At 38.7% G+C, this 25455-nt stretch overlaps 2 protein-coding genes across 6 annotated transcripts in view; one reads left to right on the forward strand and one right to left on the reverse strand.

The window, feature by feature from the left end:
- Positions 1–25348, reverse strand: UFSP2 (UFM1 specific peptidase 2). 5 transcript variants are annotated; one of them, XM_063637732.1, is made up of 13 exons: positions 24108–25180; positions 23314–23464; positions 21822–21900; positions 17332–17515; positions 17184–17250; positions 14416–14573; positions 13867–14059; positions 12428–12574; positions 7094–7258; positions 6755–6879; positions 4620–4696; positions 3180–3304; positions 1–167 (listed from the first exon to the last, which is right to left on the reverse strand). In XM_063637732.1, exons 1-13 carry the CDS (start codon positions 24113–24115, stop codon positions 81–83), a joined length of 1566 nt encoding a protein of 521 aa, XP_063493802.1. In that variant the 5' UTR covers positions 24116–25180; the 3' UTR covers positions 1–80. The 5 variants fall into 5 exon arrangements, with proteins under 5 accessions (XP_063493802.1, XP_055132555.1, XP_055132556.1 ...); XM_055276580.2 differs by lacking the exons at positions 23314–23464; positions 24108–25180 and adding an exon at positions 25203–25348; XM_055276581.1 differs by lacking the exon at positions 23314–23464 and having other exon boundaries at positions 24108–24223.
- Positions 1–25455, forward strand: part of ANKRD37 (ankyrin repeat domain 37) — a 29747-nt gene that overhangs the window by 3713 nt on the left and 579 nt on the right. Inside the window, exons 5-7 of the mRNA XM_063637763.1 lie at positions 11062–11197; positions 20147–21683; positions 23254–24411. Coding sequence (XP_063493833.1) covers positions 11062–11071 — 10 coding nt within the window. The 3' untranslated portion in view covers positions 11072–11197; positions 20147–21683; positions 23254–24411. The remainder of the gene's footprint in view (positions 1–11061; positions 11198–20146; positions 21684–23253; positions 24412–25455) is intronic.

Genomic DNA, 25455 nt, shown 5'->3' on the forward strand with positions numbered 1-25455 from the left:
TTTAATGTGAAAAATTAAACTGATTCTTTATTCACAAATTTATAATACTACTCTACTGCAGTCTTTGAGTCCAAGATATTTTAAATCATATTTGGTCGCTGAGGAAGACATAAGTTATAGTATGCATCCTTGTTCCAAAAGTCTGGGCCCTTCCATCCACACCAGCCCTGGATAGAGGAGAAGGGAAAGGAAAGCCTTTTACAAAGTTACAAGATTATGTCATGGAAATCGTGACATCAGGCTCTGTCAGCAGGACCTTGGAATAAGACTCTAAATGGCTTTATCATTCAAGGATTTGAATTCCTACTAGCACAGAAAAGTAACTTATCTTACTCTTTAAGGTAGGTTTTTGAACTTTTAATTCTATATAATTCATCATAAAAATCATTTAAAAAAACTTACTTATAACTGTTATCCCAGATACCACACTTTACCGATTCTGAGATGTATAGTTTTACCACTTGGAACTGATAGCATGTGACAGTTGAACTAGCAGTCTGTTTTTCTTAATAGTCCATAAAGGACTGTAAGAGACCATTCATTGGCATCTTAGGATTGAAGTACTGTAGTGAGAAACCTCAGCTTGCCCCCTGCCTGGCATTCTGTGCCCTTTCATTTTCAAATCCCAGGCGTTATTCAATTCTTCTTTCCATGTTTCATGTCAGTATTAATCCTTTTGCCAGCAGAGAAAATTACTTTCAAGCAAAATCTCATTTAGAATATGAAAATTTCTCAGATTTCTTCTAGGGCCACTGAGTTATTTTATTAAAGAAGAAAACTTAAAGGGAAAGCCAATAACTGGTCTGTATTATATGATTCTCAAATGAAATGCTTTGAGAAATCCTTGCGAGGAGAGTCTGAGACTCTGAAAATACCATGAAGTGAGTGACAAGCAGTGGTCTGACTCCCTCCTAAATAAGATACACATTGTCAAAAAACAAGATAAAAGTAAAAAATCCTCTACCAGTCCTAGGTAATCCTCCACTCTCCCTAGGTAACCAGCATTCTATTTATCATCTCATTTTTTCAGCAAAACTTTATTAATGTCCTAAAATCTGTTTTCTTAACAGACAAATAGAAAAAAGGCTCATTCTGTTTTAACCTTTTTTTTGATCCTTTTACACATGAAGGCCTTGTCCAGGTAACCAGATCCAGATTTTTTAAAGGAGAAATGGGTAGAGAGGGTGTCAGAATGGGATTGTATAGGGACATAGTGCATAGGACATGCTTCTTTCCTGTGAGATGACCAGAATGGGAACTTCAAACAGGAAAGCACCACAAGAAGGCACAGAGGTCAGGCAGAGATGGACTCTCTGGCCTCCTGGGTTCCTGGAGTCAAGTGAATCAATAGTTCTAATGGCAGGACCTTCGCTGCACATTTTCTTGTGTATACAAATAGAGCAGGGAGGTTTCTGCTGTTGAAAAGTTCTATAGAAATAGAACTAGCAAAGATGGAGATTGCAATTCTCAGAGAAAGGAATCAGGGACAATCCCTTACTCTAATTGTTCAGAAACCTTATCTAGATAATGCCATGTAGTGCAGAGCCCCTTGAGCCAACCAGAAAAGAGAAATTTTATGATGAAAATAATTAAGACTTCTCCCTGCCTTTAAGAAAAAATCTAAATGCCTGGTTCACAAAGACCACTCTTTTTGACTGAGCTTGGTGTGTCCTTCCAGCCTCACCTCTTCGTCTAGCCCTGGACACACTGATCTACCTGGAGTGCAGCTTTCACTGTTTCTACAGGGTGCCGCTACAGCATCAGCCTCGTAGAAGCACCTGAGATACCATTTTTTTTTTCTTGAGAGTCCTTTTTGGACTCTCCTCTGTCCTACCCTAAAGGTTTTAGCTCCCTAAAAACCTCGTGTAATACTAGTGCTTAGGACAGTGCCTGGCACTTATTAGGTACTTTAATAAATATTGAATGGAATGAACACCTTGCTACAGAACAAGAATATTGCTACTGTATTCAGTAAGATATGTGTACCAGTCAAAAACCTTTTATAGACTTCAAATTCCAAATGCTGTGAAAGAGAAAAGCAAGGAAAAAGAAAACACTTAAAACTGTAACAACACATTTCTATCCTATTAGTTTACCCTTATCATAAACAAAAGACTTCAGTAAACAGGATATAAGAGAGTTGGACTACACACATTAAAAACTTTTTTTTTTTTTGAGCTGGAATTTCACCCTTGTCGCCCAGGCTGGAGTGCAATGGCGCCTTCTCGGCTCACTGCAACCTCTGCCTCCCGGGTTCAAGTGATTCCCCTGCCTCAGCCTCCCATATAGCCAGGATTATAGGCGCCCGCCACCACGCCTGGCTAATTTTTGCATTTTTAGTAGACATGGGGTTTCACCATGTTGGCCAGGCTAGTCTCGAATTCCTGATCTCAGGTGATCTGCCCACCTCAGCCTCCCAAAGTGCTGGGATTACAGGTGTGAGCTACCACGCCTGGCTTAAAACTCTTTAACATATTAAAACATTTTATCTTTAGTTTATAGTTTAAAAGGTTGTATGTATTCTCTGCAATTTCAATGTATTTGGCAACGAATATAAATGTTACTTAAAATTCAAGTTAATTATGTTTTACAATACTTTCTCCTAAAGACTTGGTACTGAGTTTTCATATGTGAGAATTAGTTGCCTATGAATTAACAAATTTTTACCTCCTTTATCTGCTATTGTAAGAAAGAACAAATACTCTTAAATATGTATCAACTTCAAACCCTTTATAGGATGAGATTAGGTTATATGTAAATAAATTAAAATTAGTCAAGCCTCCATAATGTCTAGCATACTGCTTAGCTATCTTTTGGTTAATTCTAAAATTTTAAAAGTTTATATATTCTACTCATCTATTTTAAGACATTGATAAACTTTGATACATTTGTTTATGAAAGCTCTAAAATCTCCAAAGGAATATATTTATGAGTGTGTGTCCTATTATTAATTTTAATAGCTGAGAAAGTTTCTATAAATCTAAATTTTGTCTTTTGCGATGTGCTTTGTTCTTGCACATTCCCTATACAGAGAGGGCTACTTACAACAGCCTCAGAAGGCCTCCACACAAGGAGATTTCTGCCCTCAGCTTATTGTCTTTCTGTTACCAGCCAGTTTGTGATCCTTCATTTCTAGCTTCTTTGCCTTGTGTCTCAATTTGTGTTAAATGGATACTTACCTTTTCCAAAATAACTTGCAGGTCTTCAGCACCGGTATAATGTGGATCTAGAATCAGAAACTTTATCTGCCCTGTAATCTCATTCCATGCAACTCCTAGTATTGTGTGGGCCAAAACTCCTCCCCCTATAGAAGAAAAAATAGGAAATACGAATGAAGGCATAAACAAATGTCAAATGCCTATTCAATTTAAAAAGACAGATTATGGCCGGGCGTGGTGGCTCACACCTGTAATCCCAGCACTTTGGGAGGTGGGTGGATCATGAGGTCAGGAGATCGAGACCATCCTGGCTAATGTGGTGAAACCCAGTCTTTTTTTTTTTTTTTTTTTTTTGAGACAGAGTCTTTCTCTGCCACCCAGGCTGGAGTACAGTGGGCAATCCTGGCTCACTGCAACCTCCACCTCCCGGCTCAAGCGATTCTCCTGTTTCAGCATCCCAAGTAGTTGGGATTACAGGTGCATGCCACCACACCCAGCTAATTTTTGTATTTCTAGTAGAGACAGGGTTTTCCCATGTTAGCCAGGCTGGTCTCGAACTCTTGGCCTCAAGTGATCCGCCCGCCTCAGCCTCCCAAAGTGCTGGGATTACAGGCGTGAGCTACTGGGCCCGGCCTACTCATTAAGTTCTTTCTGATATTTTGCTGACATCAGCCTACCTCCATTTCTTTTTTTTTTTTTTTTTTTGAGACAGTGTCTCACTTTTGTCACCCAGGCTTGAGAGCAGTGGATCTCTTGGCTCACTGCAGCCTCCTGGGCTCAAGCAGTCCTCCCACCTCAGTCTCCTGAGTAGCTGGCACTACAGGCTCACACTACCATGCCAGCTAATTTGTGTATTTTTTTTTTTTTTCTGGTAGAGATGGGGTCTGGCCCATGCTGGTCTTGAATTCCTGGATGCAAGCTATCCTCCTGCCTCAGCCTCCCAAAGTGCTAGGATTACAGGTGTGAGCCACTACGCCCAACTTCTACCTCCATTTCTTACACACTAGTCTCAGCTTGCCTTCTGTCATCACAGGACAGGTCTTGTTCTTCACAGAATTAAGCATCTTTAGATCAGCTAATCCAATCTTCTTATTTTACAAATAAAATCCAGAGAGGTAAGTAATTTGCAAAATGTCACAAAGCCAGCCAAGTTATGACAGAGTCATGACTTATGAAGCCCAGTTGAGTGACCATTTCCTCTTTTTAACACTGCTCTCAGCTCTTTAAATGTTTGAACATAGCTACCATTTCTCAGCCTTTACTTCCTCTGGTTATTACAATCTTTTTTGTAACCTTTAAGCCACTTTAGAAATGTTTTTCAATATCCAGAGATCCATACATATGGTGTAAAAGTTAATTTCAAAATTTTTTAAATGACTGATTTTATGCAACATTACATATTTATATCAATGCTTTTACATACTACTCACTCTACCAGAAACGATGTCTGAGACAGCTTACCGATCATAACTGGAGTTCCCTCACTTTGGAAATGATTAGCCAGTTCCCGTCCTTGAGAGGCAATTTCTGAACCTTGGCTAGAAAGAAACCATTTTCTATCAGATGAACTACTTCCAACACTAAGGTCAAAGAATGAGCTAGGAGACAATGTTTCCTACATTCTTGTTTTTTCGGGTGTTATTGAAAAAATACATAAATGTAAAAAAATTAAGTGGTAGGGAACTGAGAGGGCAATTAAACTGTGCAATTTAAAGCAACATAAACTCAAAATACTTAAGGCCACCAAGAGTGCCAGATAAGAAGCTAAAAGACCTTGATTTTCTGCTTCTTGAACTGCATAAAGGAGGCCTGGGTTTTTAACATGAAGTTAAAACGTCACCTTGGGGCTCAGGGAGTTCCTATGGATGGATTAATCAGAAGAATAAGTGTAAGTCCTGGGTTCTTGCCTTCTTGCTGGTAGACTTCTTAGTCTGTATTTCCTCATCTTTAAATTGGGACCCAAAACACTGACCTGTCTACATAACAGAGGAGAGTCTAGGCCTAAAATACATGTCTGTGAAATCAATGTGAAAACTGCAAAATGTTTTCAAGTGCAACATACAATTTTTAGGGAATCTCAGAATTTTTACTTTTGAGAAGAAAAAGAAAGATGGGTTAATGAAGGGAGGTATTTTTTGGGGGAAGGTACCCAGTGGTGCTAAACCTTAGCTCTTGCTTAATGAGGAACGTATAATGTTTTAATGTACCAAAACTGTAACTTTTAAAAAAAGTTCTTCACTACTTAAGTCTGTCATTGTTTATTATTATTTTTTGAGACAGAGTCTTGCTCTGTTGCCCAGGCTGGAGCGTGGTGGCGCCATCTCGGCTCACTGCAACCTCCGCCTCTCAGGTTCAAGCGATTCTCCTTCCCCAGCCTCCTGAGTAGCTGGGATTACAGACGTGTGCCACCATGCCTGGCTCATTTTTGTATTTTTAGTAGAGACAGGGTTTCACCATGTTGGCCAGGCTGGTGTCAAACTGCCAGCCTCAGGTGATCCACCCACCTCGGCCTCCCAAAGTGCTGGGATTACAGGCATGAGCCACTGTGCCCAGCCAGTCTGTCATTTTTTACCACTGATATTTCCATAACCACTGGGGAAAGGATAAAATTACATCTTTAACACATAAAAGATACAATCATACAATGAGGACAATGTTACTATAATTAACAATAGAAAACGTACTTTGTTTCTTGGGTTTTCTTTTTTTTTTTTTTTAGAAAATGTATTTTTTTTTTTTTTTTTGAAAGGGAGTCTCGCTTTGTCACCTGTGCTGGAGTGCAGTGGCATGATCTTGGCTCACTGCAACCTCCGCCTCCTGGGTTCAAGTGATTCTCCTGCCTCAGCCTCCCAAGTAGCTGGGATTACAGGCATGCGCCACCACACCCAGCTAATTTTTTTTGTATTTTTAGTAGAGACAGGGTTTCGCTCTGCTGGCTAGACTGGTCTCAAACTCCTGACCTCGGAGGATGCACCCACCTTGGCCTCCCAAAGTGCTAGGATTATAGGCGTGAGCCACTGTGCCTGGCTAGAAAATGTATTTTAAAACATAAGCTCATACAATCAGGAGTCAGCTAGTTATGGACATAGAAAATAATTATATTTTCTCATTTTAATATTAGAATTATGGTTAAGATACACTGGAAAAGACAAAATGAATACATTATTTGGACACATTACTGGATTATTAACGTTTTAGGAAGAAAAAGAGCAGGAGGTAAACAAAAAGGTCAGTCATAGATCAACATTTGAGTTTTTCCTTTTAAGACTTTTTAAAAGATTAGAACATAAAGAAAATATAATTTTTATGACTTTATTCAACGTTAATATATTTTTAAGTTTTCCTCTTCTAGGCTAAAATTAGGCCTAAATAATACAAGTACACATTACATCAGAAAGTTTATTCATAAAATCAGAGCCTTCCAAAAGAAAAATGAAAAAAAATTAAGATTAAAAAATGAGATTTATAAAGCAATGAGTAATAAGGAAGAAGAAGTAAAAAGAAATAAGGGAAGACATCATTTTTTCTATTATTTTAATTAAAATGATACACTGTCACTTTGAAATGATTTATCTAATTTCTTAAAGTGTCCTTACCTGACAAACAGTATTTTTGAAGTTATACCAATCAATTGGTTTAGTACCAGCTGTACCTCAATAGATCCAATCCATTGCCGTGATCCGACAAATGTTGCTGGTTTGTCACCGGCATCGACTAGAGCCTTTATGTATTTAAAAATATAAAAAAATCCATACACAAGACAGCTATTAAAAACTATGTTTAAGGCATTTTCCCTGATTACCAGTACAAGACTATTTTTTTCTTCAAAACAGAAATAAGTGCACCATGAGGTAACAAAAATTATCAATGGTATATTAAGGGCATTAATAATGAAATGTACAGTTGATTATAATTTAAAACGGTATGTTCTGTACCTGCTGAATTTCTCTGTGTGTTGGAATGGACCTCTCTGTGTATCCCTGATGTTTGAACCAAGAGCAGATAGTCTGCAGAGATCGATAAGCACAGCCCCATCCATTGTCATCTATCCGATCCTGCATATAATGATGATAGCCATATATGCCCTGGACCACATATATCTATGTACAGAGAAGAAACACAGTAAAATAATTAACTTAGGATAGAAGTACATACTCTATATATGCTCCTGAATTATGTTTAATGTTCTTAAGAGTTAGACTGTTACTTTAGTTCCTTATAAAAATAGCTTCACAGATCTATGGTTTAACATTATACCTTCTTGGCTTTTTATTTGAGGTTCAAAGTCCTCACCACGGGGCCCAGCAGGACCTACCTTCTGGCCTCCTCTCCAATTTCATCTCCTAAACTTTTCCCTATTGCTCCCTCTACTTTCGGTTCCCATATACCAGGGGCAATATGACCTCAGAGCCTCATGGTTCTCTTGGCCTGGAACTCTCTTTTCCCAAATTAATTGTACAGCTTGCACTCTTACTTCACTCAGGTCTCCATTTAAATGTCAAAGGTCTTCCCTGACCATCCAGTCTACAAACGGCCCACTCATTCTCTCACTACCCCACCCCCTGCCTCACCTGTCATCTCTGTCCTCTTTACGTTTTTATTTTTCAAAGTATATCACTACTTGATATACTTTAAATGATACATTACTTATCATTTAAAAAATATCTGCCTACTTATACTAATATGTGAGCTCAGTGAGTACATACACTGTGTCTTACCCATTTTTGGGCCCAAGCTTCTACAACACGCCTGGCACATGGTTAATATAAATGCTGCTGAATAAATGCTGAATGAATGAAGGAAGGAATAAAGGAATGAACAAACAAATGAAGGGTCCATATCATGGGACACAGGAAGAATGTGTATAAATTTATAAACCTGCTATGGTTACAGCCCAGGTATGTTATTTGATGACCCTAAATTAAGGGTCAAAAAATAAAGATAAATAAATTGCTAATATCATATAAATTCTTACTTATAATGCTAAGAATGTATATATCTTTTTTTAAAGAACTGGGTTTTTGTTTTTATTTTTTTGAGATTGGGTCATGCTATGTTGCTCAGGTTGGTCTTGAACTTCTGGGCTCAAGTGATCCTCCTGCCTCAGCCTCCTGAGTAGCTGGGATTACAGTTACACACCACCATGCCTGGCTCCAAACTGATGATATTTTTTAAAAATTAGGTGAGAAGAGATAGGGGCAAGATAGAACCAACCCTCACCCAACAATTAGAGAATATATATTCTGCCCAAGCACAGACAGAAAAGTTTATAACTTGACCATTGTGGCAGGCTGAAAAGTGGCTCCCAAAAGGTATATATGTCCTAATCCCTGGAACTTGTGAATGCACCCTCTGTGCCAAAAAGTAAAAGAAAAAAGCAAAGGTATTACTAGATGTGATTAAGGATCTTAAGATGGGGAGGTTATCCTGGATCCTAGTGGGCCCTAAATGCAATCACATATATTCTGAAAAGAAAGGGGCATAGGAGGAGAGGGTAATGTGACCGAGGAGGCAGAGATCAGAATGATGGGGCCACAAACCAAAGGATGCTGGCGGCCATCAGATTAAGGAATGGATTCTCCCCAAGAGCCTGTGGAGGAAAGGTGGCCCTGCTGACATTGTGATGTTAGCCCTGTGATACTACTTTCAGAACTCCAGAACTGGGACAATACATTTCTGTAGTTTTAAGCCATCAAGTATGTTATTGTTTTTTGGGGAACAAATACAAGTTTCAATAAATTTCAGAGTTAGTTTCACTTAGAATTCTTTCTGAACAGGAGGCAAGTCAGAAACCAGTTAAAACAAGAAGAAAAAGAAAAAAGGAAAATAAATTCTGACATATTTGGACATTAACACTTCTAAACAATACATGGACAAAAGAAAAACCATAATAGAAAAATATAAAGATACTTAGAAGTAAACAAAACTAAAATCCTTCAAATTAAACCTATAAGATATACTAAAAGCAGTGCTTTGCTTGAAATTTAAAACCTTACATTAGAAAATAAGAAAGTTGGCCAGGCACGGTGGCTCATGCCTGTAATACCAGCACTCTGGGAGGCCGAGTGGGTAGATCACCTAAAGTCAGGAGTTCGAGACCAGCCTGGCCAGCATGATGAAACCCCGTCTCTACTAAAAATACAAAAATTAGCCAGGCGTATGGCGAGTGCCAGTAATCCCAGCTACTGGGGAGGCTGAGGCAGGAGAATTGCCTGAACCAGGGAGGCAGAGGTTGCAGTGAGCGGAAATCATGCCACTGCACTCTAGCCTGGGCAACCGAGCAAGACTCCATCTCAAAAAAAAGGGAAAGATTAGGCCGAGTGCAGTGGCTCACTCCTGTAATCCCAGTACTTTGGGAGGCTGAGGCAGGCATATCACTAGGTCAGGAGTTTGAGACCAGCCTGGCCAATACAGTGAAACCCTATCTCTACTAAAAAATACAAAAATGAGCCGGGCGTGGTAGCACGCTCCTGTAGTCCCAGCTACTTGGGAGGCTGAGGGAGGATAATCACTGGAACCCAGGAGGCGGAGCTTGCAGTGAGCCGAGATTGTGCCACTGCACTCTAGCCTGGGCGACAGAGCAAGACTCCATCTCAAAAAAAAAAAAACAAAAAAAAAAGAAATATTAGCAATAAGCTAATATGTTCAACTTAAGTTATTAGAAAGACAATAAGCCAAAGAAAGTAAAGAGCAAAAATTAATAAAATCAAATACAGAAGTTATAATACAGGGGGCCAACAAAGCCAAAAGTTTCTTTTAAAAAAGACACAAGGCATAAAAATGATAAGAAGAATGAAAAAGAAAATATTATGACTACAAGATATACTAAAACCTAGGTAAATAACTTATAAAAATCAAAAAGTCCTAAAGCTGTTACCAAAACTAAACTGGTTACTAAAAATCTTCTCACAAAGAAAATGCTAGGCCCAAATTGTTTTACAGGCAAGTTTTACCAAATGACCAAGGAAAGATCATACCACTCTTATATAAACTTCTCTAAAAAACTAAAAAAGGAACATTAACCTAACTAATTCAGTAAACCAGTGTATCACTGATAAAAAAACAAAATAAGAACAGTATGAGAGAAGAAAATTATAAGCCAGTATCATTCACGAACATAGATGCAAAAATCGTAAAATATCAGCAAATGGAATCCAGAGGGGAATAAAAAATAATGAGTCATAACCAAACTGAGTTTATTTCATGAATGCAAATCTGTATTGTTGAGAGATTTGTGCTAAAGTATTTAAGGGTAAATAATATATCTATAATTTTCCTTGAAATGGTTCAGAAGGGAAAAAGGGAGAAATGAAGCAGATACAGCAAAATGTTAACAACTGTTGCACGTATGTATCGAGAGGTACAGGAATGTTCATTGTCTAAACAGCAAAAAACCTTGGAAAAAATCATAAAGATAACTGAATTATGGTTAGACAAAATACCAGAGATAAATGTTTGATATGTACTATTGAGTGAAAAAGCAAGCTGCTGAGACTACGTACAGAATGATACCATTTTTATAAAACTCAAAACTATGCAATACTAAAAGTGACATTGCTGAGATTAATATGTAAAACATACGCTGAAACTACTTTTTAAAAAGGAAGGAAATGATGAACACAAAACCCATAATAGCTCCTCTTGGAACTGTGTCGAGGAGGCAGAGAAGTGGTAGGGAAAGAGCACAGACTGGTAAAGTTTTGCTTCTTAAATCAGGTAGGAGCTCCCTGGTATTCATTTCCCCACTGTGCTTTACAATTTGCATATATGTTATATGTACATATCAAATATTACATGATAAATACGTATATATTTTTCTTACGACCTTGTAATACAGATATAATGAACCTATTTTATTGTCAAAAAGCAATCAGTATTCATTCAATACCTTCTGTGTGTCCAGGTTCTTCTAAGGAACTGTTCTTTCTGTGAGGAACTTTCTATGGAAGCTGGTTGGCCCACAGCTTTTGCAGATGGATCTGCTGCCCTGAGTACACTCTAATGACCAAGACCAGAAGTGGGCCCCTAACTCGTCTAGGGTACGTACGTACTGTATCATATATTCATTTTTTTAATTTTTAAGATTTCCTCAAAAGTCTCCTGGATGCTCAGAAGGTATTAATAAATGCCACCATATGATGGCCAAGTTTTCTTTCTCTTGGGAATCTGAACTGAGAGGTGCAGAGTTAGCCAGGCAGCCAGGAGCAGGAAATGCAGTTGGAATGAGGCATACACTGGGCAGCTGAGGAAGAACAGGAAAAAGTGACACACAAGCTGAAACAGTGAGGATACAGAGGATATGAGGCGGAGAAAACGGAGTAAAAGTTAAGAACAGGCCAGTTAGGATCACAGGCATACACAGAAAGCAACAGCAATGCCACCAAGGTATCCACGGAGTCCTTGAGAGAGACTGAAGACACCTGCCAGTCACAGGGCTGCTGTTTCTAAGAGGCCCGGCTCTACTGGTATTCCTAATCTTGGATGCCTATAAGGTCCTTTCTCACTGGCCTCCATGTATCCTTAAAGTAACCCTTCCACCACCCTCCGCCAATTCACTCTTATTTGAGCTACCTTTCGGGAGGATCTATCCCTGGCAACCGGGTATATGTTACATAGAAAATAAGTCTAGTTCCTCGTTAGACTTATCCTACAGTGGCTGGGCATGGTGGCTCATGCCTGTAATCCCAGCACTTTGGGAGGCCTACATGGCGGATCACTTGAGGTCAGGAGTTCAAGACTAGCCTGGCCAACATGGTGAAACCCTGTCTCTACTAAAAATACAAAAATTAGCCAGGTGTGGTGGCAGGTGCCTGTAACCCCAGCTGCTCAGGAGACTGAGGCAGGAGAATTGCTTGAACCCAGGAGGCGGAGGTGGCAGTGAGCTGAGATCACACCATTGCACTACAGTCTGAGCGACAGAGCGAGACTCGTCTCAAAAAAAAAAAAAAAAAAAAAAAAAGACTTATCCTACCGTGTGGTTTGGGTAGACTATGCCCTTAATTAGCATGATTTCTCAGGTTCAGAATGAAAAAATAGGACAAGCCTTTAAAGAAATAAGAGAATTTTAGTCAGATAACTGTGGTAACTAACTTTTCTAGACCATTTTTTAATTACTGCTATCTTAAGCAATGTCTCTTAACAGAGATGGGTGATAAATCATGTTTTAGGAATGAATATATAATGAATCAAGTCTTCTACTGGGTACCAACAAAAAACAACTAATAACATTACTGATCAAGTGACTCCCATAAATAATTAGTTAAACTCACCATACCAGTCTCCATGTTAGGTGGATTAAGATAAGTATGTGGATTTCTAATGTAACCATCTTTGTATGGCTCATCTGGAAAGTGATAAGCATTAGACCTTTTGAAATAGGGTCTGTCATGAGGCAGATTGAAGAGATCATGTAACTCCTAAAATAAATCAGAATCAACAGAAAAAGAAAAAATGTTGGTGATTTAGATTCCTAGTCAATAAATAAACTAAAGATGTTATTAAACAGTCTTTTAATATATAGGTTATAAAAGTTTCCAAACGCTTATGGTTTAATTCACTAACATCAAAGATGGTGAAAACTGAACTAAAACCAAGTAAGATTTATTTTTGTTTACATCTGTATCTGGGGAGAAACTGGAAGGGACAGAGAAAAATGAATATAAATTGTCAGAGTAAGAGAACTAATTTTTAAATAATTATTTATTATAACATAGTCTGTTAAAATACATCCAGGCTAAAGACTGGTTTTGAAAGAGCCTTGTAAATGAGTAAATTATAATTAACAATAATTATATCAAAGTATTTTAAAAAATTGTGTCGAGTGCCTTACAAATATTTTATATTGTAAGTGGTAGTGATGAAACTACAGAGTAGAAGTTAGTGGTCTAAAACCAACCAATATGGCAGGAAAACAAATACACATATATGTTGAAAATGTGATATTTTCCCAACTATATAAAAACATGTAATAGCTACTTTAAAAAGTTCGACATGTTCTTTATCATATCTTGTACTCTAGTGGTTTGAAAAGATCAGCTCCTGTAGCTATTGCTTCTACAAACCAAGTCACCTCCACATACAGAGGGTCAGCGTATTATATCTCTCCCTAAGGACAGAAATTAGGAAGATGCTCCATGGTCTAATTTGATAGGTTCTAAGCAAGTCCACGTATCAAAAAGATGTAATCCAAAACCAGTCATGAGTAAATCTCACTACTTTGAATGCTGGTCATGTTTTCTCCAAAATTCCTCTAATAAAGCCCAAATAAACTTACTTGTGGAGTATTACCGTAAATCCTGTTCAGAATTAGCATAAGTTATCATTTTCCTTCCCTAACTGTAATCTTGTCTCTTTCACAAATTGGGAAGTTGTAGAAATTTGTTAACACCAGCTACTTTAGGCATGTAAAAGCACCTTTTCACTTCTATATTTCATTATGGTAAAATATTAAAATATCACAGAATATATGAACCACACCAAGCATTTAAAATTAAAATGTTACATACAGGTTCAACATAACATTTTTTCATTAATACTACTTAAAGTTTCATGAGAACAGAAATTAAATAATGTATAAAATGAATAGTCTAAATTCCACACTTTTAAGTTAAATCACAAAATACCTTCCATTTAGTGGAAATATATAATTAAATACAAAATGAATGACAGTCATTATTGTTTTTTCTAAGAATAAATGAACTAGTTTTACCTTCCTATAGGCCTGCAGCTGGCCATCTGGTATTCCTGAAGGATATGAAATTGTTACAAGATTTTTTTTCCCTGGTAATAAAAAGTGCAGTGGTTCAGGGACCACAATAGACGTTCCTTTCATATATTTCAAAATACATTTTTCCATGTCAGTTAGTTGATTATGAATTGCATCAACTAGGAGTTTACGAACTCTGTGGGGGGAAATATATAAGTGTATTAACAAAAGTTATAGTGGCTACAATAAAGTACAGAGCTAATATATCCTTAATATAGTAAAAACCTTGATTGGACCAGGTTTGTTAAAGGAAGTCTGAATTACACATTATAAAAGAAACTGTGTATTTGCTCTTTGTGGATAAAGGGAAATCCTCCAGGTTTTGGCATGCTACCCTACTTCCTCTAAATAACCATTTAATTAATAGATGCTCTCAGGTTAATAATAAACAAGGAGAAAATCACGCCTTAGGTATGCCTACAGGATATAGAAACATGAGTTTGGGGAAGGGCCCTCATTCAAATGTGGCAGTGGTACTATAAAAATACTTACTTTCCCCATGTTTCTTCTGGAGCAACAGATATAACTGCATCGACAGGTAAAGTCATATTAACATAATGGTGTCCTCCGCTTTCCCTTTCAATGATGGGCGTTACAGCTGCCAGGGAGGTTGACATCTCCAGCATAAGATCTATATTTACTATTTGATGCTATATGGATAAACAATAATAGTCAACTTGTAGTGCATTAAACACTAAATATAAAAAGTAAAAAGACTTTTCAAAAATGTATTTTTTATTAAGAAAAAAAATTGAGACTAGTCAAGTACAGTAGTGAAAAGGGGGAAAGAGAAGAGAACAAGGAGTTCAATCTGTAACTGGCTGTGAATGGTCAACTGAGATAACTCACTACCCTCAGACCAGCCAGTAAAAGGGACTTTCAAAGCATAGTGTATAAAGCTGTACTACAGTCAAAAGATTAAAAGCGGAAAAAATATTATTTTAAAAAGAAATTACTTTCTGCTTCAAAATAATGTGGGGAGAGGGATTAAGAAGTAAAGATGAAATCAGACTGGCCACGTGTTGATAAACATTAAAGCCATGCATAGGTTCACTGGGGTTCGTTACATGATTCTCTCCACTTCTGTACTGATTTAAAATGTTTAAAAAATCAAATGAACATAAAATAACCACACACCAAAGGAACTTTTAAACATTTAACTATACAGCCCTGGTCTAATACATAAATAACTGTAAACAAATACTGAACTCTACTTTGTAGGTTTGATTTTTACAGGGGTATGAACAATTCTGAAATTTACACTAAACAAATTTCGCAAAATACTGTGGATCCTGGGAGTCAGACTTCTCACTGGGAAAAGGTCAAGCACTCTAGGGTTGAAGTGGAATTGGAGGTATCAATGTGATTTACATAGATAAAAATGAACGTGTTATATGTATGTGTGTGTGTGTGTATAAATGTATAAAAGTGTGTGCCCATGGAAAAATGACTGATTCCCCAGCTAGAACAGAGAAAGCACATGCTGCACCTGGAACATCTGATGGAAAAAAGTAGGAAGTGCCCAAAATTACAATCTTAGAAAGGCACTGGAGCCAGCTTGAAGAAACTTCTATTGGCCAAATCTTGGAAAATGTGAGCATCAAAATAACTAATGATAGTACCAGATTACAAACTACTGCATAAAATAAGAATCTATGGCAGATAATACAAAAGGAATGACAGATTTAGAAAAATCACCACTTTGTAATCACCAGATTAATATTGGATTCTGGCAAAAATTATCAATGGATGCTGAAAGTGGTGGGTCAAAATCTGATGAGGACTAAAGTAAGATACATATGTAGTTTCTTCCCACAAGATACTAATTATAAGGGAAAAAATAGTACCTTTACCATGGAGAAAACTGGTGGATACCATCTTAAGTGAAGTTAACCTCACCAATAATAGGAACAGACTGATAACTGTTTCTCTTTCATACAATGTGCTGAGGACACAACATCACTTCTGTGATATTCCTGCCAATAATGCATGACCTAACTAATAACAAGGAAGCATAAAACAAATCCAAAAGGAGGAACAGTCTTAAAAAGAACTCACCTGTACCCCTCAAAATGTCAAGCTCCAACTACTGGTAATTTTCAAATCATTGTATCCAGCCCACAATTATTTTGTGCATTCTACATCTGTAAATCTAACAGCTCATCTGTACATCTTACTGAGGTCTTAAACATGGCCCAAACCCACCTCATGTCCTCCTCACCTTCCATCTTTACCCACACAAGAAACTGATCTTGCCAGTTAGTTTCCAAGCAGAATCCACTGTATCCCTAAATATCTCTTATATCCAATCCCTCTTCTCTATTTCCATAGCTAGTGGTTTAGTTAGGCCTCTTCTAAAGAGGCCCATACCCACCTCTCCAGCCTTATGTCCACCCATTCTTCCTCTACTAGCCTGGAAACACTGTAGTCATATTAACTTCATACAATTTCGTGCCTTGAAGAAGCATCTCCATTTTCTATCTTCAACATCTGTTAAAGTTTGTGGCACATGGCAGGTACTCAGTAATATCAGTTCAAAAATCAACAGAACCAGCCAGGCGCGGTGGCTCACACCTGTAATCCCAGCACTTTGGGAGCCTGAGGCAGGTGGATCACCTGAGGTTAGGAGTTTGAGACCAGCCTGGCCAACGTGGTGAAATCCCGTCTCTACTAAAAATACAAAAATTAGCTGGGTGTGGTGGCGGGCCCCTGTAATCCCAGCTACTCAGGAGGCTGAGGCAGGAGAATCACTTGAACCCGGGAGGCGGAAGTTGCAGTGAGCCAAGATCGTGCTACTGCACTCCAGCCTGGGAGAAAAGAGTGAAACTCCATCTCAAAAGAAAAAAAAAAACAAAAAAACAAAACAAAACACACACACACACACAAAAACAATAAAACCAAGAACAGTATGAAGAAAAATAAATCGTTTACTATTTGTCTTATGTGGCACAATGTGTCACTTTGTCATGATTCAGAATGCCTCAATTTACGTAATTTATAAATGTATTTAGGCTGTTTTATTTTTGTGGGAGCAAAGAAAGCATTATAAAAAAGCTTTTGAGATTATGTATTATAATGAGACAAAAACTTAGATATGTAAGACAAACATACAACTTTTGGCAAGTCATTTCATCTTTTTGGACATCAAAATTCTGACCTATGATAAGAGGGTTAGATTAAATTATTTCTAAGATTGTACTCAGTTCCAAATTCAAAGATTTAACATTTTTATCAGTACAGAAGACAGATGGTTTGCTTACCATGTCAGATAACTTTTTGTCCTTCTTTCTCATGAATTTTCGTTTTATATCTTCTTCCGGCTCAAATCTAAATTTTTAATACACAAAGACATTTATAATATGAAATGATGTTTTGAAAACATTTCTAGAAATCTTCAAACGTACTCACTGAATAAAGCGCAGTATGTTCTTACAAGCAGAAGCATCAGTCAGTTCTCCAGGAATGGTGTTTATGTCACTGCTAGGCCATATATACACTGAACTGTGGCAAATTCTGAACACAAGGGCATTTGAAGAAAGCTTGGTTGACAGGTCACTCAACACATGTTTCAGTGCCTTCTTGAGAAAAATTTCTAAATTAAAAGAATATAAATAGAAGAAAAACAAATTTTTCAACATGTATGGTTCCAAACATACACAAAAGTAGAGCATAGTAAAACTCTCAATACCCATTCCCCATATTCAATAATTATTTTAAAACATTTTGCCTATCTTTTTTTTTTTTTTTTTTTGAGATGGAGTCTCGCTCTGTCGCCCAGGCTGGAGTGCAGTGGCGCAATCTCGGCTCACTGCAAGCTCTGCCTCCCGGGTTCACGCCATTCTCCTGCCTCAGCCTCTCCGAGTAGCTGGGACTACAGGCGCCCGCCACCACGCCCGGCTAATTTTTTGTATTTTTAGTAGAGACGGGGTTTCACCGTGGTCTCGATCTCCTGACCTTGTGATCCGCCCGCCTCGGCCTCCCAAAGTGCTGGGATTACAAGCGTGAGCCACCGCGCCCGGCCAACTTTTTGCCTATCTTTTTAAAAAATTGAGACAAAATTCACAGACCATAAGATTCATTCTTTTAAAGCAAACAATTTAGGGCTTTTAGTATATTCATAAAGGTTTTATAATCATCACTAATTCTAGAACATTTTCATCACTCCAGAAAGAAACTCTGTACCTACCAGCAGTCATTTCTCATTCCCCCTACTTTTCTCTAATTGAAAATTTTTTCATTTACCTCCTACATCTTTTTTTTTTTTTTTTTTTTGAGACGGAGTCTCGCTTTGTCGCCCAGGCTGGAGTGCAGTGGTGTGAACTTGGCTCAATGCAAGCTCCACCTCCCGGGTTCATGCCATCCTCCTGTCTCAACCTCCCAAGTAGCTGGGACTACAGACTCCCACCATCACACCCGGCTAATTTTTGTATTTTTAGTGGAGACGGTGTTTCATCATGTTAGCCAGGATGGTCTCGATCTCCTGACCTTGTGATCCGCCCGTCTCGGCCTCCCAAAGTGCTGGGATTACAGGCGTGAGCCACCACACCCAGCCCTCCTACATCTTCTCTAACTTGCACATGGTACCCCATGGCCTGGTGGGGGTGCTGGAACACAATATCCAAGTTTAAATCCCATTCAATCCACTTACTAACTATATGATCTTACAGTTTTTATCTCTCACCCAGCTTCCTTTGCAAAATGAAAAGAATTTCAGCATACCACCCATAGCAATTATTAACCTACTTTTTTCTTTATGAATTTGCCTATTGTGGACATTTCACATAAGTGGAATCACACATTACAGGGCTTTTTGTGTCTAGCTTCTTTCACTCAGCTTAATGTTTCATCTGCACTGTAGCATGAACCAGTACTTCATTCCTTTCTATGGCAGGATAATATTCCATTGTGGATACACCAATTTTGTTATTCATTCATAAATTGATATACATTTGTTTCCACTTTTTGGCTGTCACGTATATGCTGCCATGAACATTTACGTGTAAGTTCAGTTTCTGTGTGGATGTGTTTTCAATTCTCTTGGGTGATCACCTAGAATAGAATTTCTGAATCACGTGGCAACTCTCTATTTCACACTTTCAGGAACTGCCAAGCTGTTTTCAGCAGCTGCACCATTTTATATTCCCATCAGTAATGTAGAAGGATTCCAATTACTATTAAAATAACGTATTACTTATAGCAATAAAACTATTGAGTGAAATTTAAATGTCTTAGTTCTTTTTCTCTTTGGACTACCTCCCACTACGCCTATATAATCAAAGCTCTGTGTTCTAAAGTCACAGTTGGTTTTTTTCTTCTGTATGGTTATGTCACCAACGTACTTGCTTTAGTTTGTTTTTGTTTTCAAGGATTTCCTTTTAATAGACTTTAAAAAAAACGTTTGAATATTCAAAAAATTAGAGTATTTTAATATTTTTGAATATTCGACACATTCAATTTGGAAACATTCTTATGTTTCCAAAGTCAAAACAATATAAGAAGATATAGTCAAAGGAGAAAATCTTTAAATACTCATCTTAGCCTTACATTCCTAAATCCTAAGCCTATTTAGCCTTGTAAATACTTATTCAATGACCTGATTCTGCTGAAAGAGTATTTAAAAAATAAATAAATAAATAATGACCACACTGGTTATCTAGATAAATAAATACTTCGGAGCTATTGTAGAAATTACTCATAACAAATCAGATATTAAAATATTTTGATATGTTTCAGAAAGCAGAATTTAAAGATTTTCAGTTGCACTACAAAAGACAAACATAATTCTTTTTTTTTTTTTTTTTGAGACAGAGTCTCGCTCTGTCACCCAGGCTGGAGTGCAGTGGCGCGATCTCGGCTCACTGCAAGCTCCGCCTCCCGGGTTCACGCCATTCTCCTGCCTCAGCCTCTCCAAGTAGCTGGGACTACAGGCGCCCGCCACCACGCTCAGCTAATTTTTTTTGTGTGTGTGTTTTTAGTAGAGACGGGGTTTCACCGTGGTCTCGATCTCCTGACCTTGTGATCTGCCCGCCTCGGCCTCCCAAAGTGCTGGGATTACAAGCGTGAGCCACCACGCCCGGCCCATAATTCTTAAATTACCTTCTGTTTATCCCTAAAGGACTATTTGGTAAAGTTACCTAAAAAAAATTGTGAAGCCTTTAAAGTTAAGCATGTCCATTCTCTATATTTTCTCATTAATGAGAGTCCCTTTGTTGAGTGTTGACAGAGTTCGATAAAGGAGGAGGAATACAATCAAGTCAGAAGACAAGTTCAACTATATTAATTACTAGGTAAAAAGTATCTGTAGTCCTTGTTTACATTTGATTATTGGATTATCTACTGATTAATGGATTAATTCTACTTTGGAATAAGATTATAGTAAAGTATGTTTTCAGTTTATATCAAGTTGTGAAACGTAAGGTTTTATCCATAAAGTAACTTTTTAGAAAACAACTACACTCTACTAGTAACGTAGGCCTGAAAATGAGTGATTTAGTTCTTGTAAAATGGTTCTTATCTTAATGGCACATCAGAATTACCTAGAAAGCTTACTGATGCCTGGGTCTCTGTCCCAGAAATGTAGTTTAATGTAGTCTGGTGGTAGGGATTCAAATGTGGACCAAAACTGAGAACAATTTATTAGTTGAAGGAATGGGTGGAAAAGAATATTCTGCACCCTCTCCCACCCTTCCACGGGACTAGTAAAGGATGGCCAGCTGCAATCTCCTTCAAGGAATGCTGGTATCTGATACAGTTTAGATGTCTGTCCCCTCCAAATTTCATGTTGAAATGTGATCCCCAATGTTTGAAGTGGGGCCTGGTGGGAGGTGTTTGAATCATGATCCCTCATGAATGGCTTGGTGCCATCCTCACAGTAGTAAGAGTGAGTTCTCCTATCAGTTCACAAAAGAGCTGATTCTTTAAAAGATCCTGGCACCTCCTCCCCTCTCTTTTGCTCATTCTTTTGCCATGTGATACACTGCCCCCTCCTTTGCCTTCCACCATGATTGAAAGTTTCCTGAGCCTCACCAGAAGCAGATGCTGGCACCATGCTTTTTGTACAGTCTGCAGAACTGTGAGCCAAATCAACCTCTTCTTTATAAATTACCCAGTCTCAGGTATTCCTTTAGAAAGATGCAAAACAGACTAATACAGTACTTTTAATTCCTGATCTTTCTGAACTGCTCTGTGGCTTCTGGCACCACTAATTGTACTTTTCATGAGTGATTTCATTTATAATGAGGGTGTTAACTATCACCCTTCAGAGACATTACATTCTCTAGCTCCAACTCTGACCACACTCTTCTAAATTTCTGACTCAGCCAAATGCCTGTTGGGAATCTGTACTTGACCTTCCACTGGCATCAAATGAAACAAATCTCAAACACAGCCCATCCCATTCCTCCTCTGAGATGTTCTTTATCTCAGTTTGTGGCTGTAGTTCAAGTCAGCAACAGGAAGACATCCTAGAATTTGCTTCATATAAACCCTGTTGATTTTTCTTCCATAGAGTTCTTGTACTCATCCCCATATACTGTAGTATTTAAGAGAGTAGGTTCTGGAGACTCAGGATTATATATATAATTGCAAGTCTGTAATGTACAATTCTCGATGCACATTTACAATGTGCTCATTGTAGATATTTACATTTATTGTGACAATTAATGAAGAGGGGAGTAAACTTTCTTAAGGGAACATCTTTTTCTAATTTGCACAGAGGTGCGCCATGGGCTGGTGGGTGTGATGGAACACAGTGTCTAAGTGTAAGTCCCATTTAATGTACTTACTAACAATATAATCTTAGTTCATCCTCTCTCTCTGTTTCATTTGCAAAGTGGAAATAATCTCAGTATATTTCACTATCAATTTTCCAATAAAAAAGAATTTTTCAGAAGACCTACCATTAGGAGTAGCTAGCTGAAAAGCCAAATCAAGGCCTCCTCTTATTCTGAAAAGTATATCCATACTTTCTGAAATCACCTAGAACAAATAAAGACAAACTCCCTTGTAAAACAAAACAAACTCATTTTCATATAAATTAGAATCTAACTGAGTTTAGTGGTAAGACATTAATTAACCTTGATTCTTCAAATTATTTCATGAGTTAATTCCTTGTTTTATGGAAAAAACAAAAAAGCAACCCCAAAATTTTAAATCAGGGGTTCTCAACCTTTGTTCTATACTGAAATCACCTGGGGAGCTTGAAATACTGATGCCTGGGCTGTACCCCCAGAGATTCTGATTAATTGGTCTAAGGCCTAGGCACAGGGTTTTTTTTTTTTTTTTTTTTTGGAGACAGGGTCTCACTGTGTCACCCAGGCTGGAATGCAGTGGCACAATCTCAGCTCACTGCAACCTCTGCCTCCTGGGTTTAAGAGATTCTTCTGCCTCAGCCTCCCGTGTAGCTGAGATTACAGGCATGCACCACCACTCCTGGCTAATTTTTGTATTTTTAGTAAAGACGAGATCTCAGAATATTGGCCAGGTTGGTCTTGAACTCCTGGCCTCAAGTGATCCACCCGTCTCGGCAAAGTGCTGGGACTGCAGGCGTGAGCCACCGCGCCCAGCTGGAACAGGGATATTTAAAAGTACCCTATGCCCCCATGCCAGTGATTCTAATGTGAACGGTTGAGAACTACTGCTTTAAGACAATCTTTCTAAATTATAATCTTGACAGGTTTAACAATGACAATAAAACATCAACAGTAAAGAACTAGTTTAAGAATGTGACAAGGCACTGAACCTAGTATAATACCAGGGAGTCAAGACAATGAGAGGAAACTCATACTGAGGGTGGGATATCAACTGGTGGAATTCTTCAGAGAATATGGCAGTAAGAATCAAAGATTCATATTCATAGGCTTGATCTAGTGATATGCAGTTAGAATCTTAGACTTAGTCTAAGAAAAATCTGAAAAACACACAAAGATTCGGGTATATGGATATTAACCTAACTGCCAACAACAGGAGATTGGTTAAAAAAAAATATGAATATCATACAGCCATAAAAAACTCATATTTTTGCTGAAAAGTAAAAGGCACAGGACAATGCTTACAACTTATAAAGGGAAAAGAGCACTCGCAAAATGGAACTGATCAGTTCTGAACTTGGATCCATGTGCTGTTTCAGGTAGTTGATGATATATGACAAATGACATGGATCATTGTATGTGTATACATATATACACACAGATACACATTCATACATATATACATATATACACACACACACACGAGAGAAAGAGACAAGAAGGGAGAAAGAGAGGGGGAGATCTCTTTTGGGAAGAGGTTTCAAAAATTTCATCAGATTCTCAAAACATCTCTCTCAAACAGGCTGAAGAACCACAGTACACACTAAGACCCCTATTTTGAAATAAATGAGTAAGTACTAACATTTACTGAGCTCTTCAAATGTAAAAGGCAGGCAGGCAGGGTGCAGTGGCTTACGCCTGTGATCCCAACACTTTTGGAGGCGGAGGCAGGAGGATCACTTTGAGCCCAGGAGTTAGAGACCAGACTGGGCAACATAGGAAGATGCCCATCTCTACAAAAAACAAAAAAAAAAAAAAAAAAAAAAAATTTAGCTGAGTGTGGTGGGCTGCACCTGTAGTCCCACCTACTCGGGAGGTTCAGGTGGGAGGACTGCTTGGGCCCGGGAGGTCAATGCTGCAGTGAGCCATGATCACACCACTGCACTCCAGCCTGAGCAACAGAGCAAGATCTTGTCTCCAAAAAATAAAATAAAATAAAACAAGAACATGTAAAAGGCACTATGCTAAACATACATACTCACTCCAATCCTCAGAACAGTATTAAATAGGTACCAATACAATTTTTCTCATTTTACAAATCCTTTGTCACATTTCTATAAGGGTCACTGTTTTTATTTATTCTAAAATTGTAATCTGTTGAAAGATCATATACCTTTTGTCCCAATTCTACTTGTGGGAATTTATTCTAAGGAAACAAGAAAGTTGAGGACAAATTTAGCTTCAAGGTTGTCCATTTATTCTACTGTTGTTCATCACAGAAAAATAAATGGAAACCACTTAAATAGCTATTAATAAGAAGTCAGTTAAAGAATACTACCATACAAACTAGTATGTACCCATTTAAATAAAAAATATTTATAGATACTGAAGATAAAAGTTAGACAGGAAAGAGCAAATTTTAACTCTGCTACTTACTGTATCATTTTAAACAATTTAACTAATCACTTAAGTCTGTTTCTCTTCTGTAAAACTGGAAAAATACACAACTTCCCAGGGTTGTTATGAAGATTCCATAAGACATCATTCATGAAAGCACTAGTCTTCCTAGACTTCCGAATTCGCTGAGATACCCTCTGAAGAAGTAATACTGAAGCTGAGATCTGAAGGGTGAGTGAAGCTGCAACAGCCCATTCCAGGCAGGGGCATCGATGAGTGAAGATCTGCTTAAAAGACCACTTAGGTGACTACTCCAGATGGTTAGATCTCAAGGCCAAGGATGGTAAGAGTGGAGGCAGTGACAACAGACAGACATTTAGAAGCAGCATCTATAGGACTTGAGTATTGACTGCATGTCGGGGAGTTGACAAGAGGGAGATGTCAAGGATGATTTCCAGGTTTTGGGCAGGCACAACAGGATATATGGTGGTGCCATTTACAGAGTTGGGGGTTCCTGGAGGAAGAGCAGGTGTGGGGTGTGGGGAGGTGGAAATGCTCAGTTTGGAACCTGCTGAGTTTGGAATACATATGAGCTATCCAAGTGGAGGCACGGTTAGCAGATTTGTGGGTCTGGAGCTCGGAAAAAAGGTCTAACTTAGAAAATTTTAGGAGAACGCATAGGGTGTAAAGCATCCCTGAAGAGCACCACCATTTAGGATAGGGATTGGAGAACCTTGCTGAGCAATGAGACAGGAGAGAAACCAGGGGAGGGAAACACCACGGGAACTAGGGGAATATAGTATTAGAAGAAAATTGCGCCTGTCTTTCCCAGGTTAAGCCCTTCTTGCAAGGCTTCAAAAACGCCGAAAAGTCTCTCAAAATGCTCTCACACAGAGGAGTAGCAGGGGGTGCGTGTCCAAGGTGGCCGAGGCGGGGTGCACACTTCTGTGGGGCACTTTCCCTCCGGCCCAGCGCTGAGACAGGGGAACTGGAAGGCCGCCCAACCCACGCAGCTCGCAGCTGCCATCTTGGGCCCCGGCAGGGCCAGCTCCTTTCAGGCGCTGTGGAGCCCGCTCGTGGCGGCTGCCGAAGTCCGGGGAAAAACAGGGGTCGGTGACGAGCAGAGATACTCACCATATCCGCGACGTGGCGGTGACACCAGCGCTGACGCCTGCCCAAAGTCTCCGGGGGCGGGCCCTGAAGTGGCGTCACCGCGCCCTAAAGTGGCGTCACCGCACGGCCGAGGGGCGGGGCCCGGGCGGACCAACTACAACTCCCGACATGCTCGGCGGCATTACGTCACAGAGCGTACCACACTACAGTAACTCTCCGACGGCGAGGCGGGGCGGGTAGCCGAAGACTTATGTTTGAAGAATTCTGTTAGTTA

This window comes from Symphalangus syndactylus, chromosome 4 (genome assembly GCF_028878055.3).
Source record: "Symphalangus syndactylus isolate Jambi chromosome 4, NHGRI_mSymSyn1-v2.1_pri, whole genome shotgun sequence".
Taxonomy (NCBI): Eukaryota; Metazoa; Chordata; class Mammalia; order Primates; family Hylobatidae; genus Symphalangus; species Symphalangus syndactylus.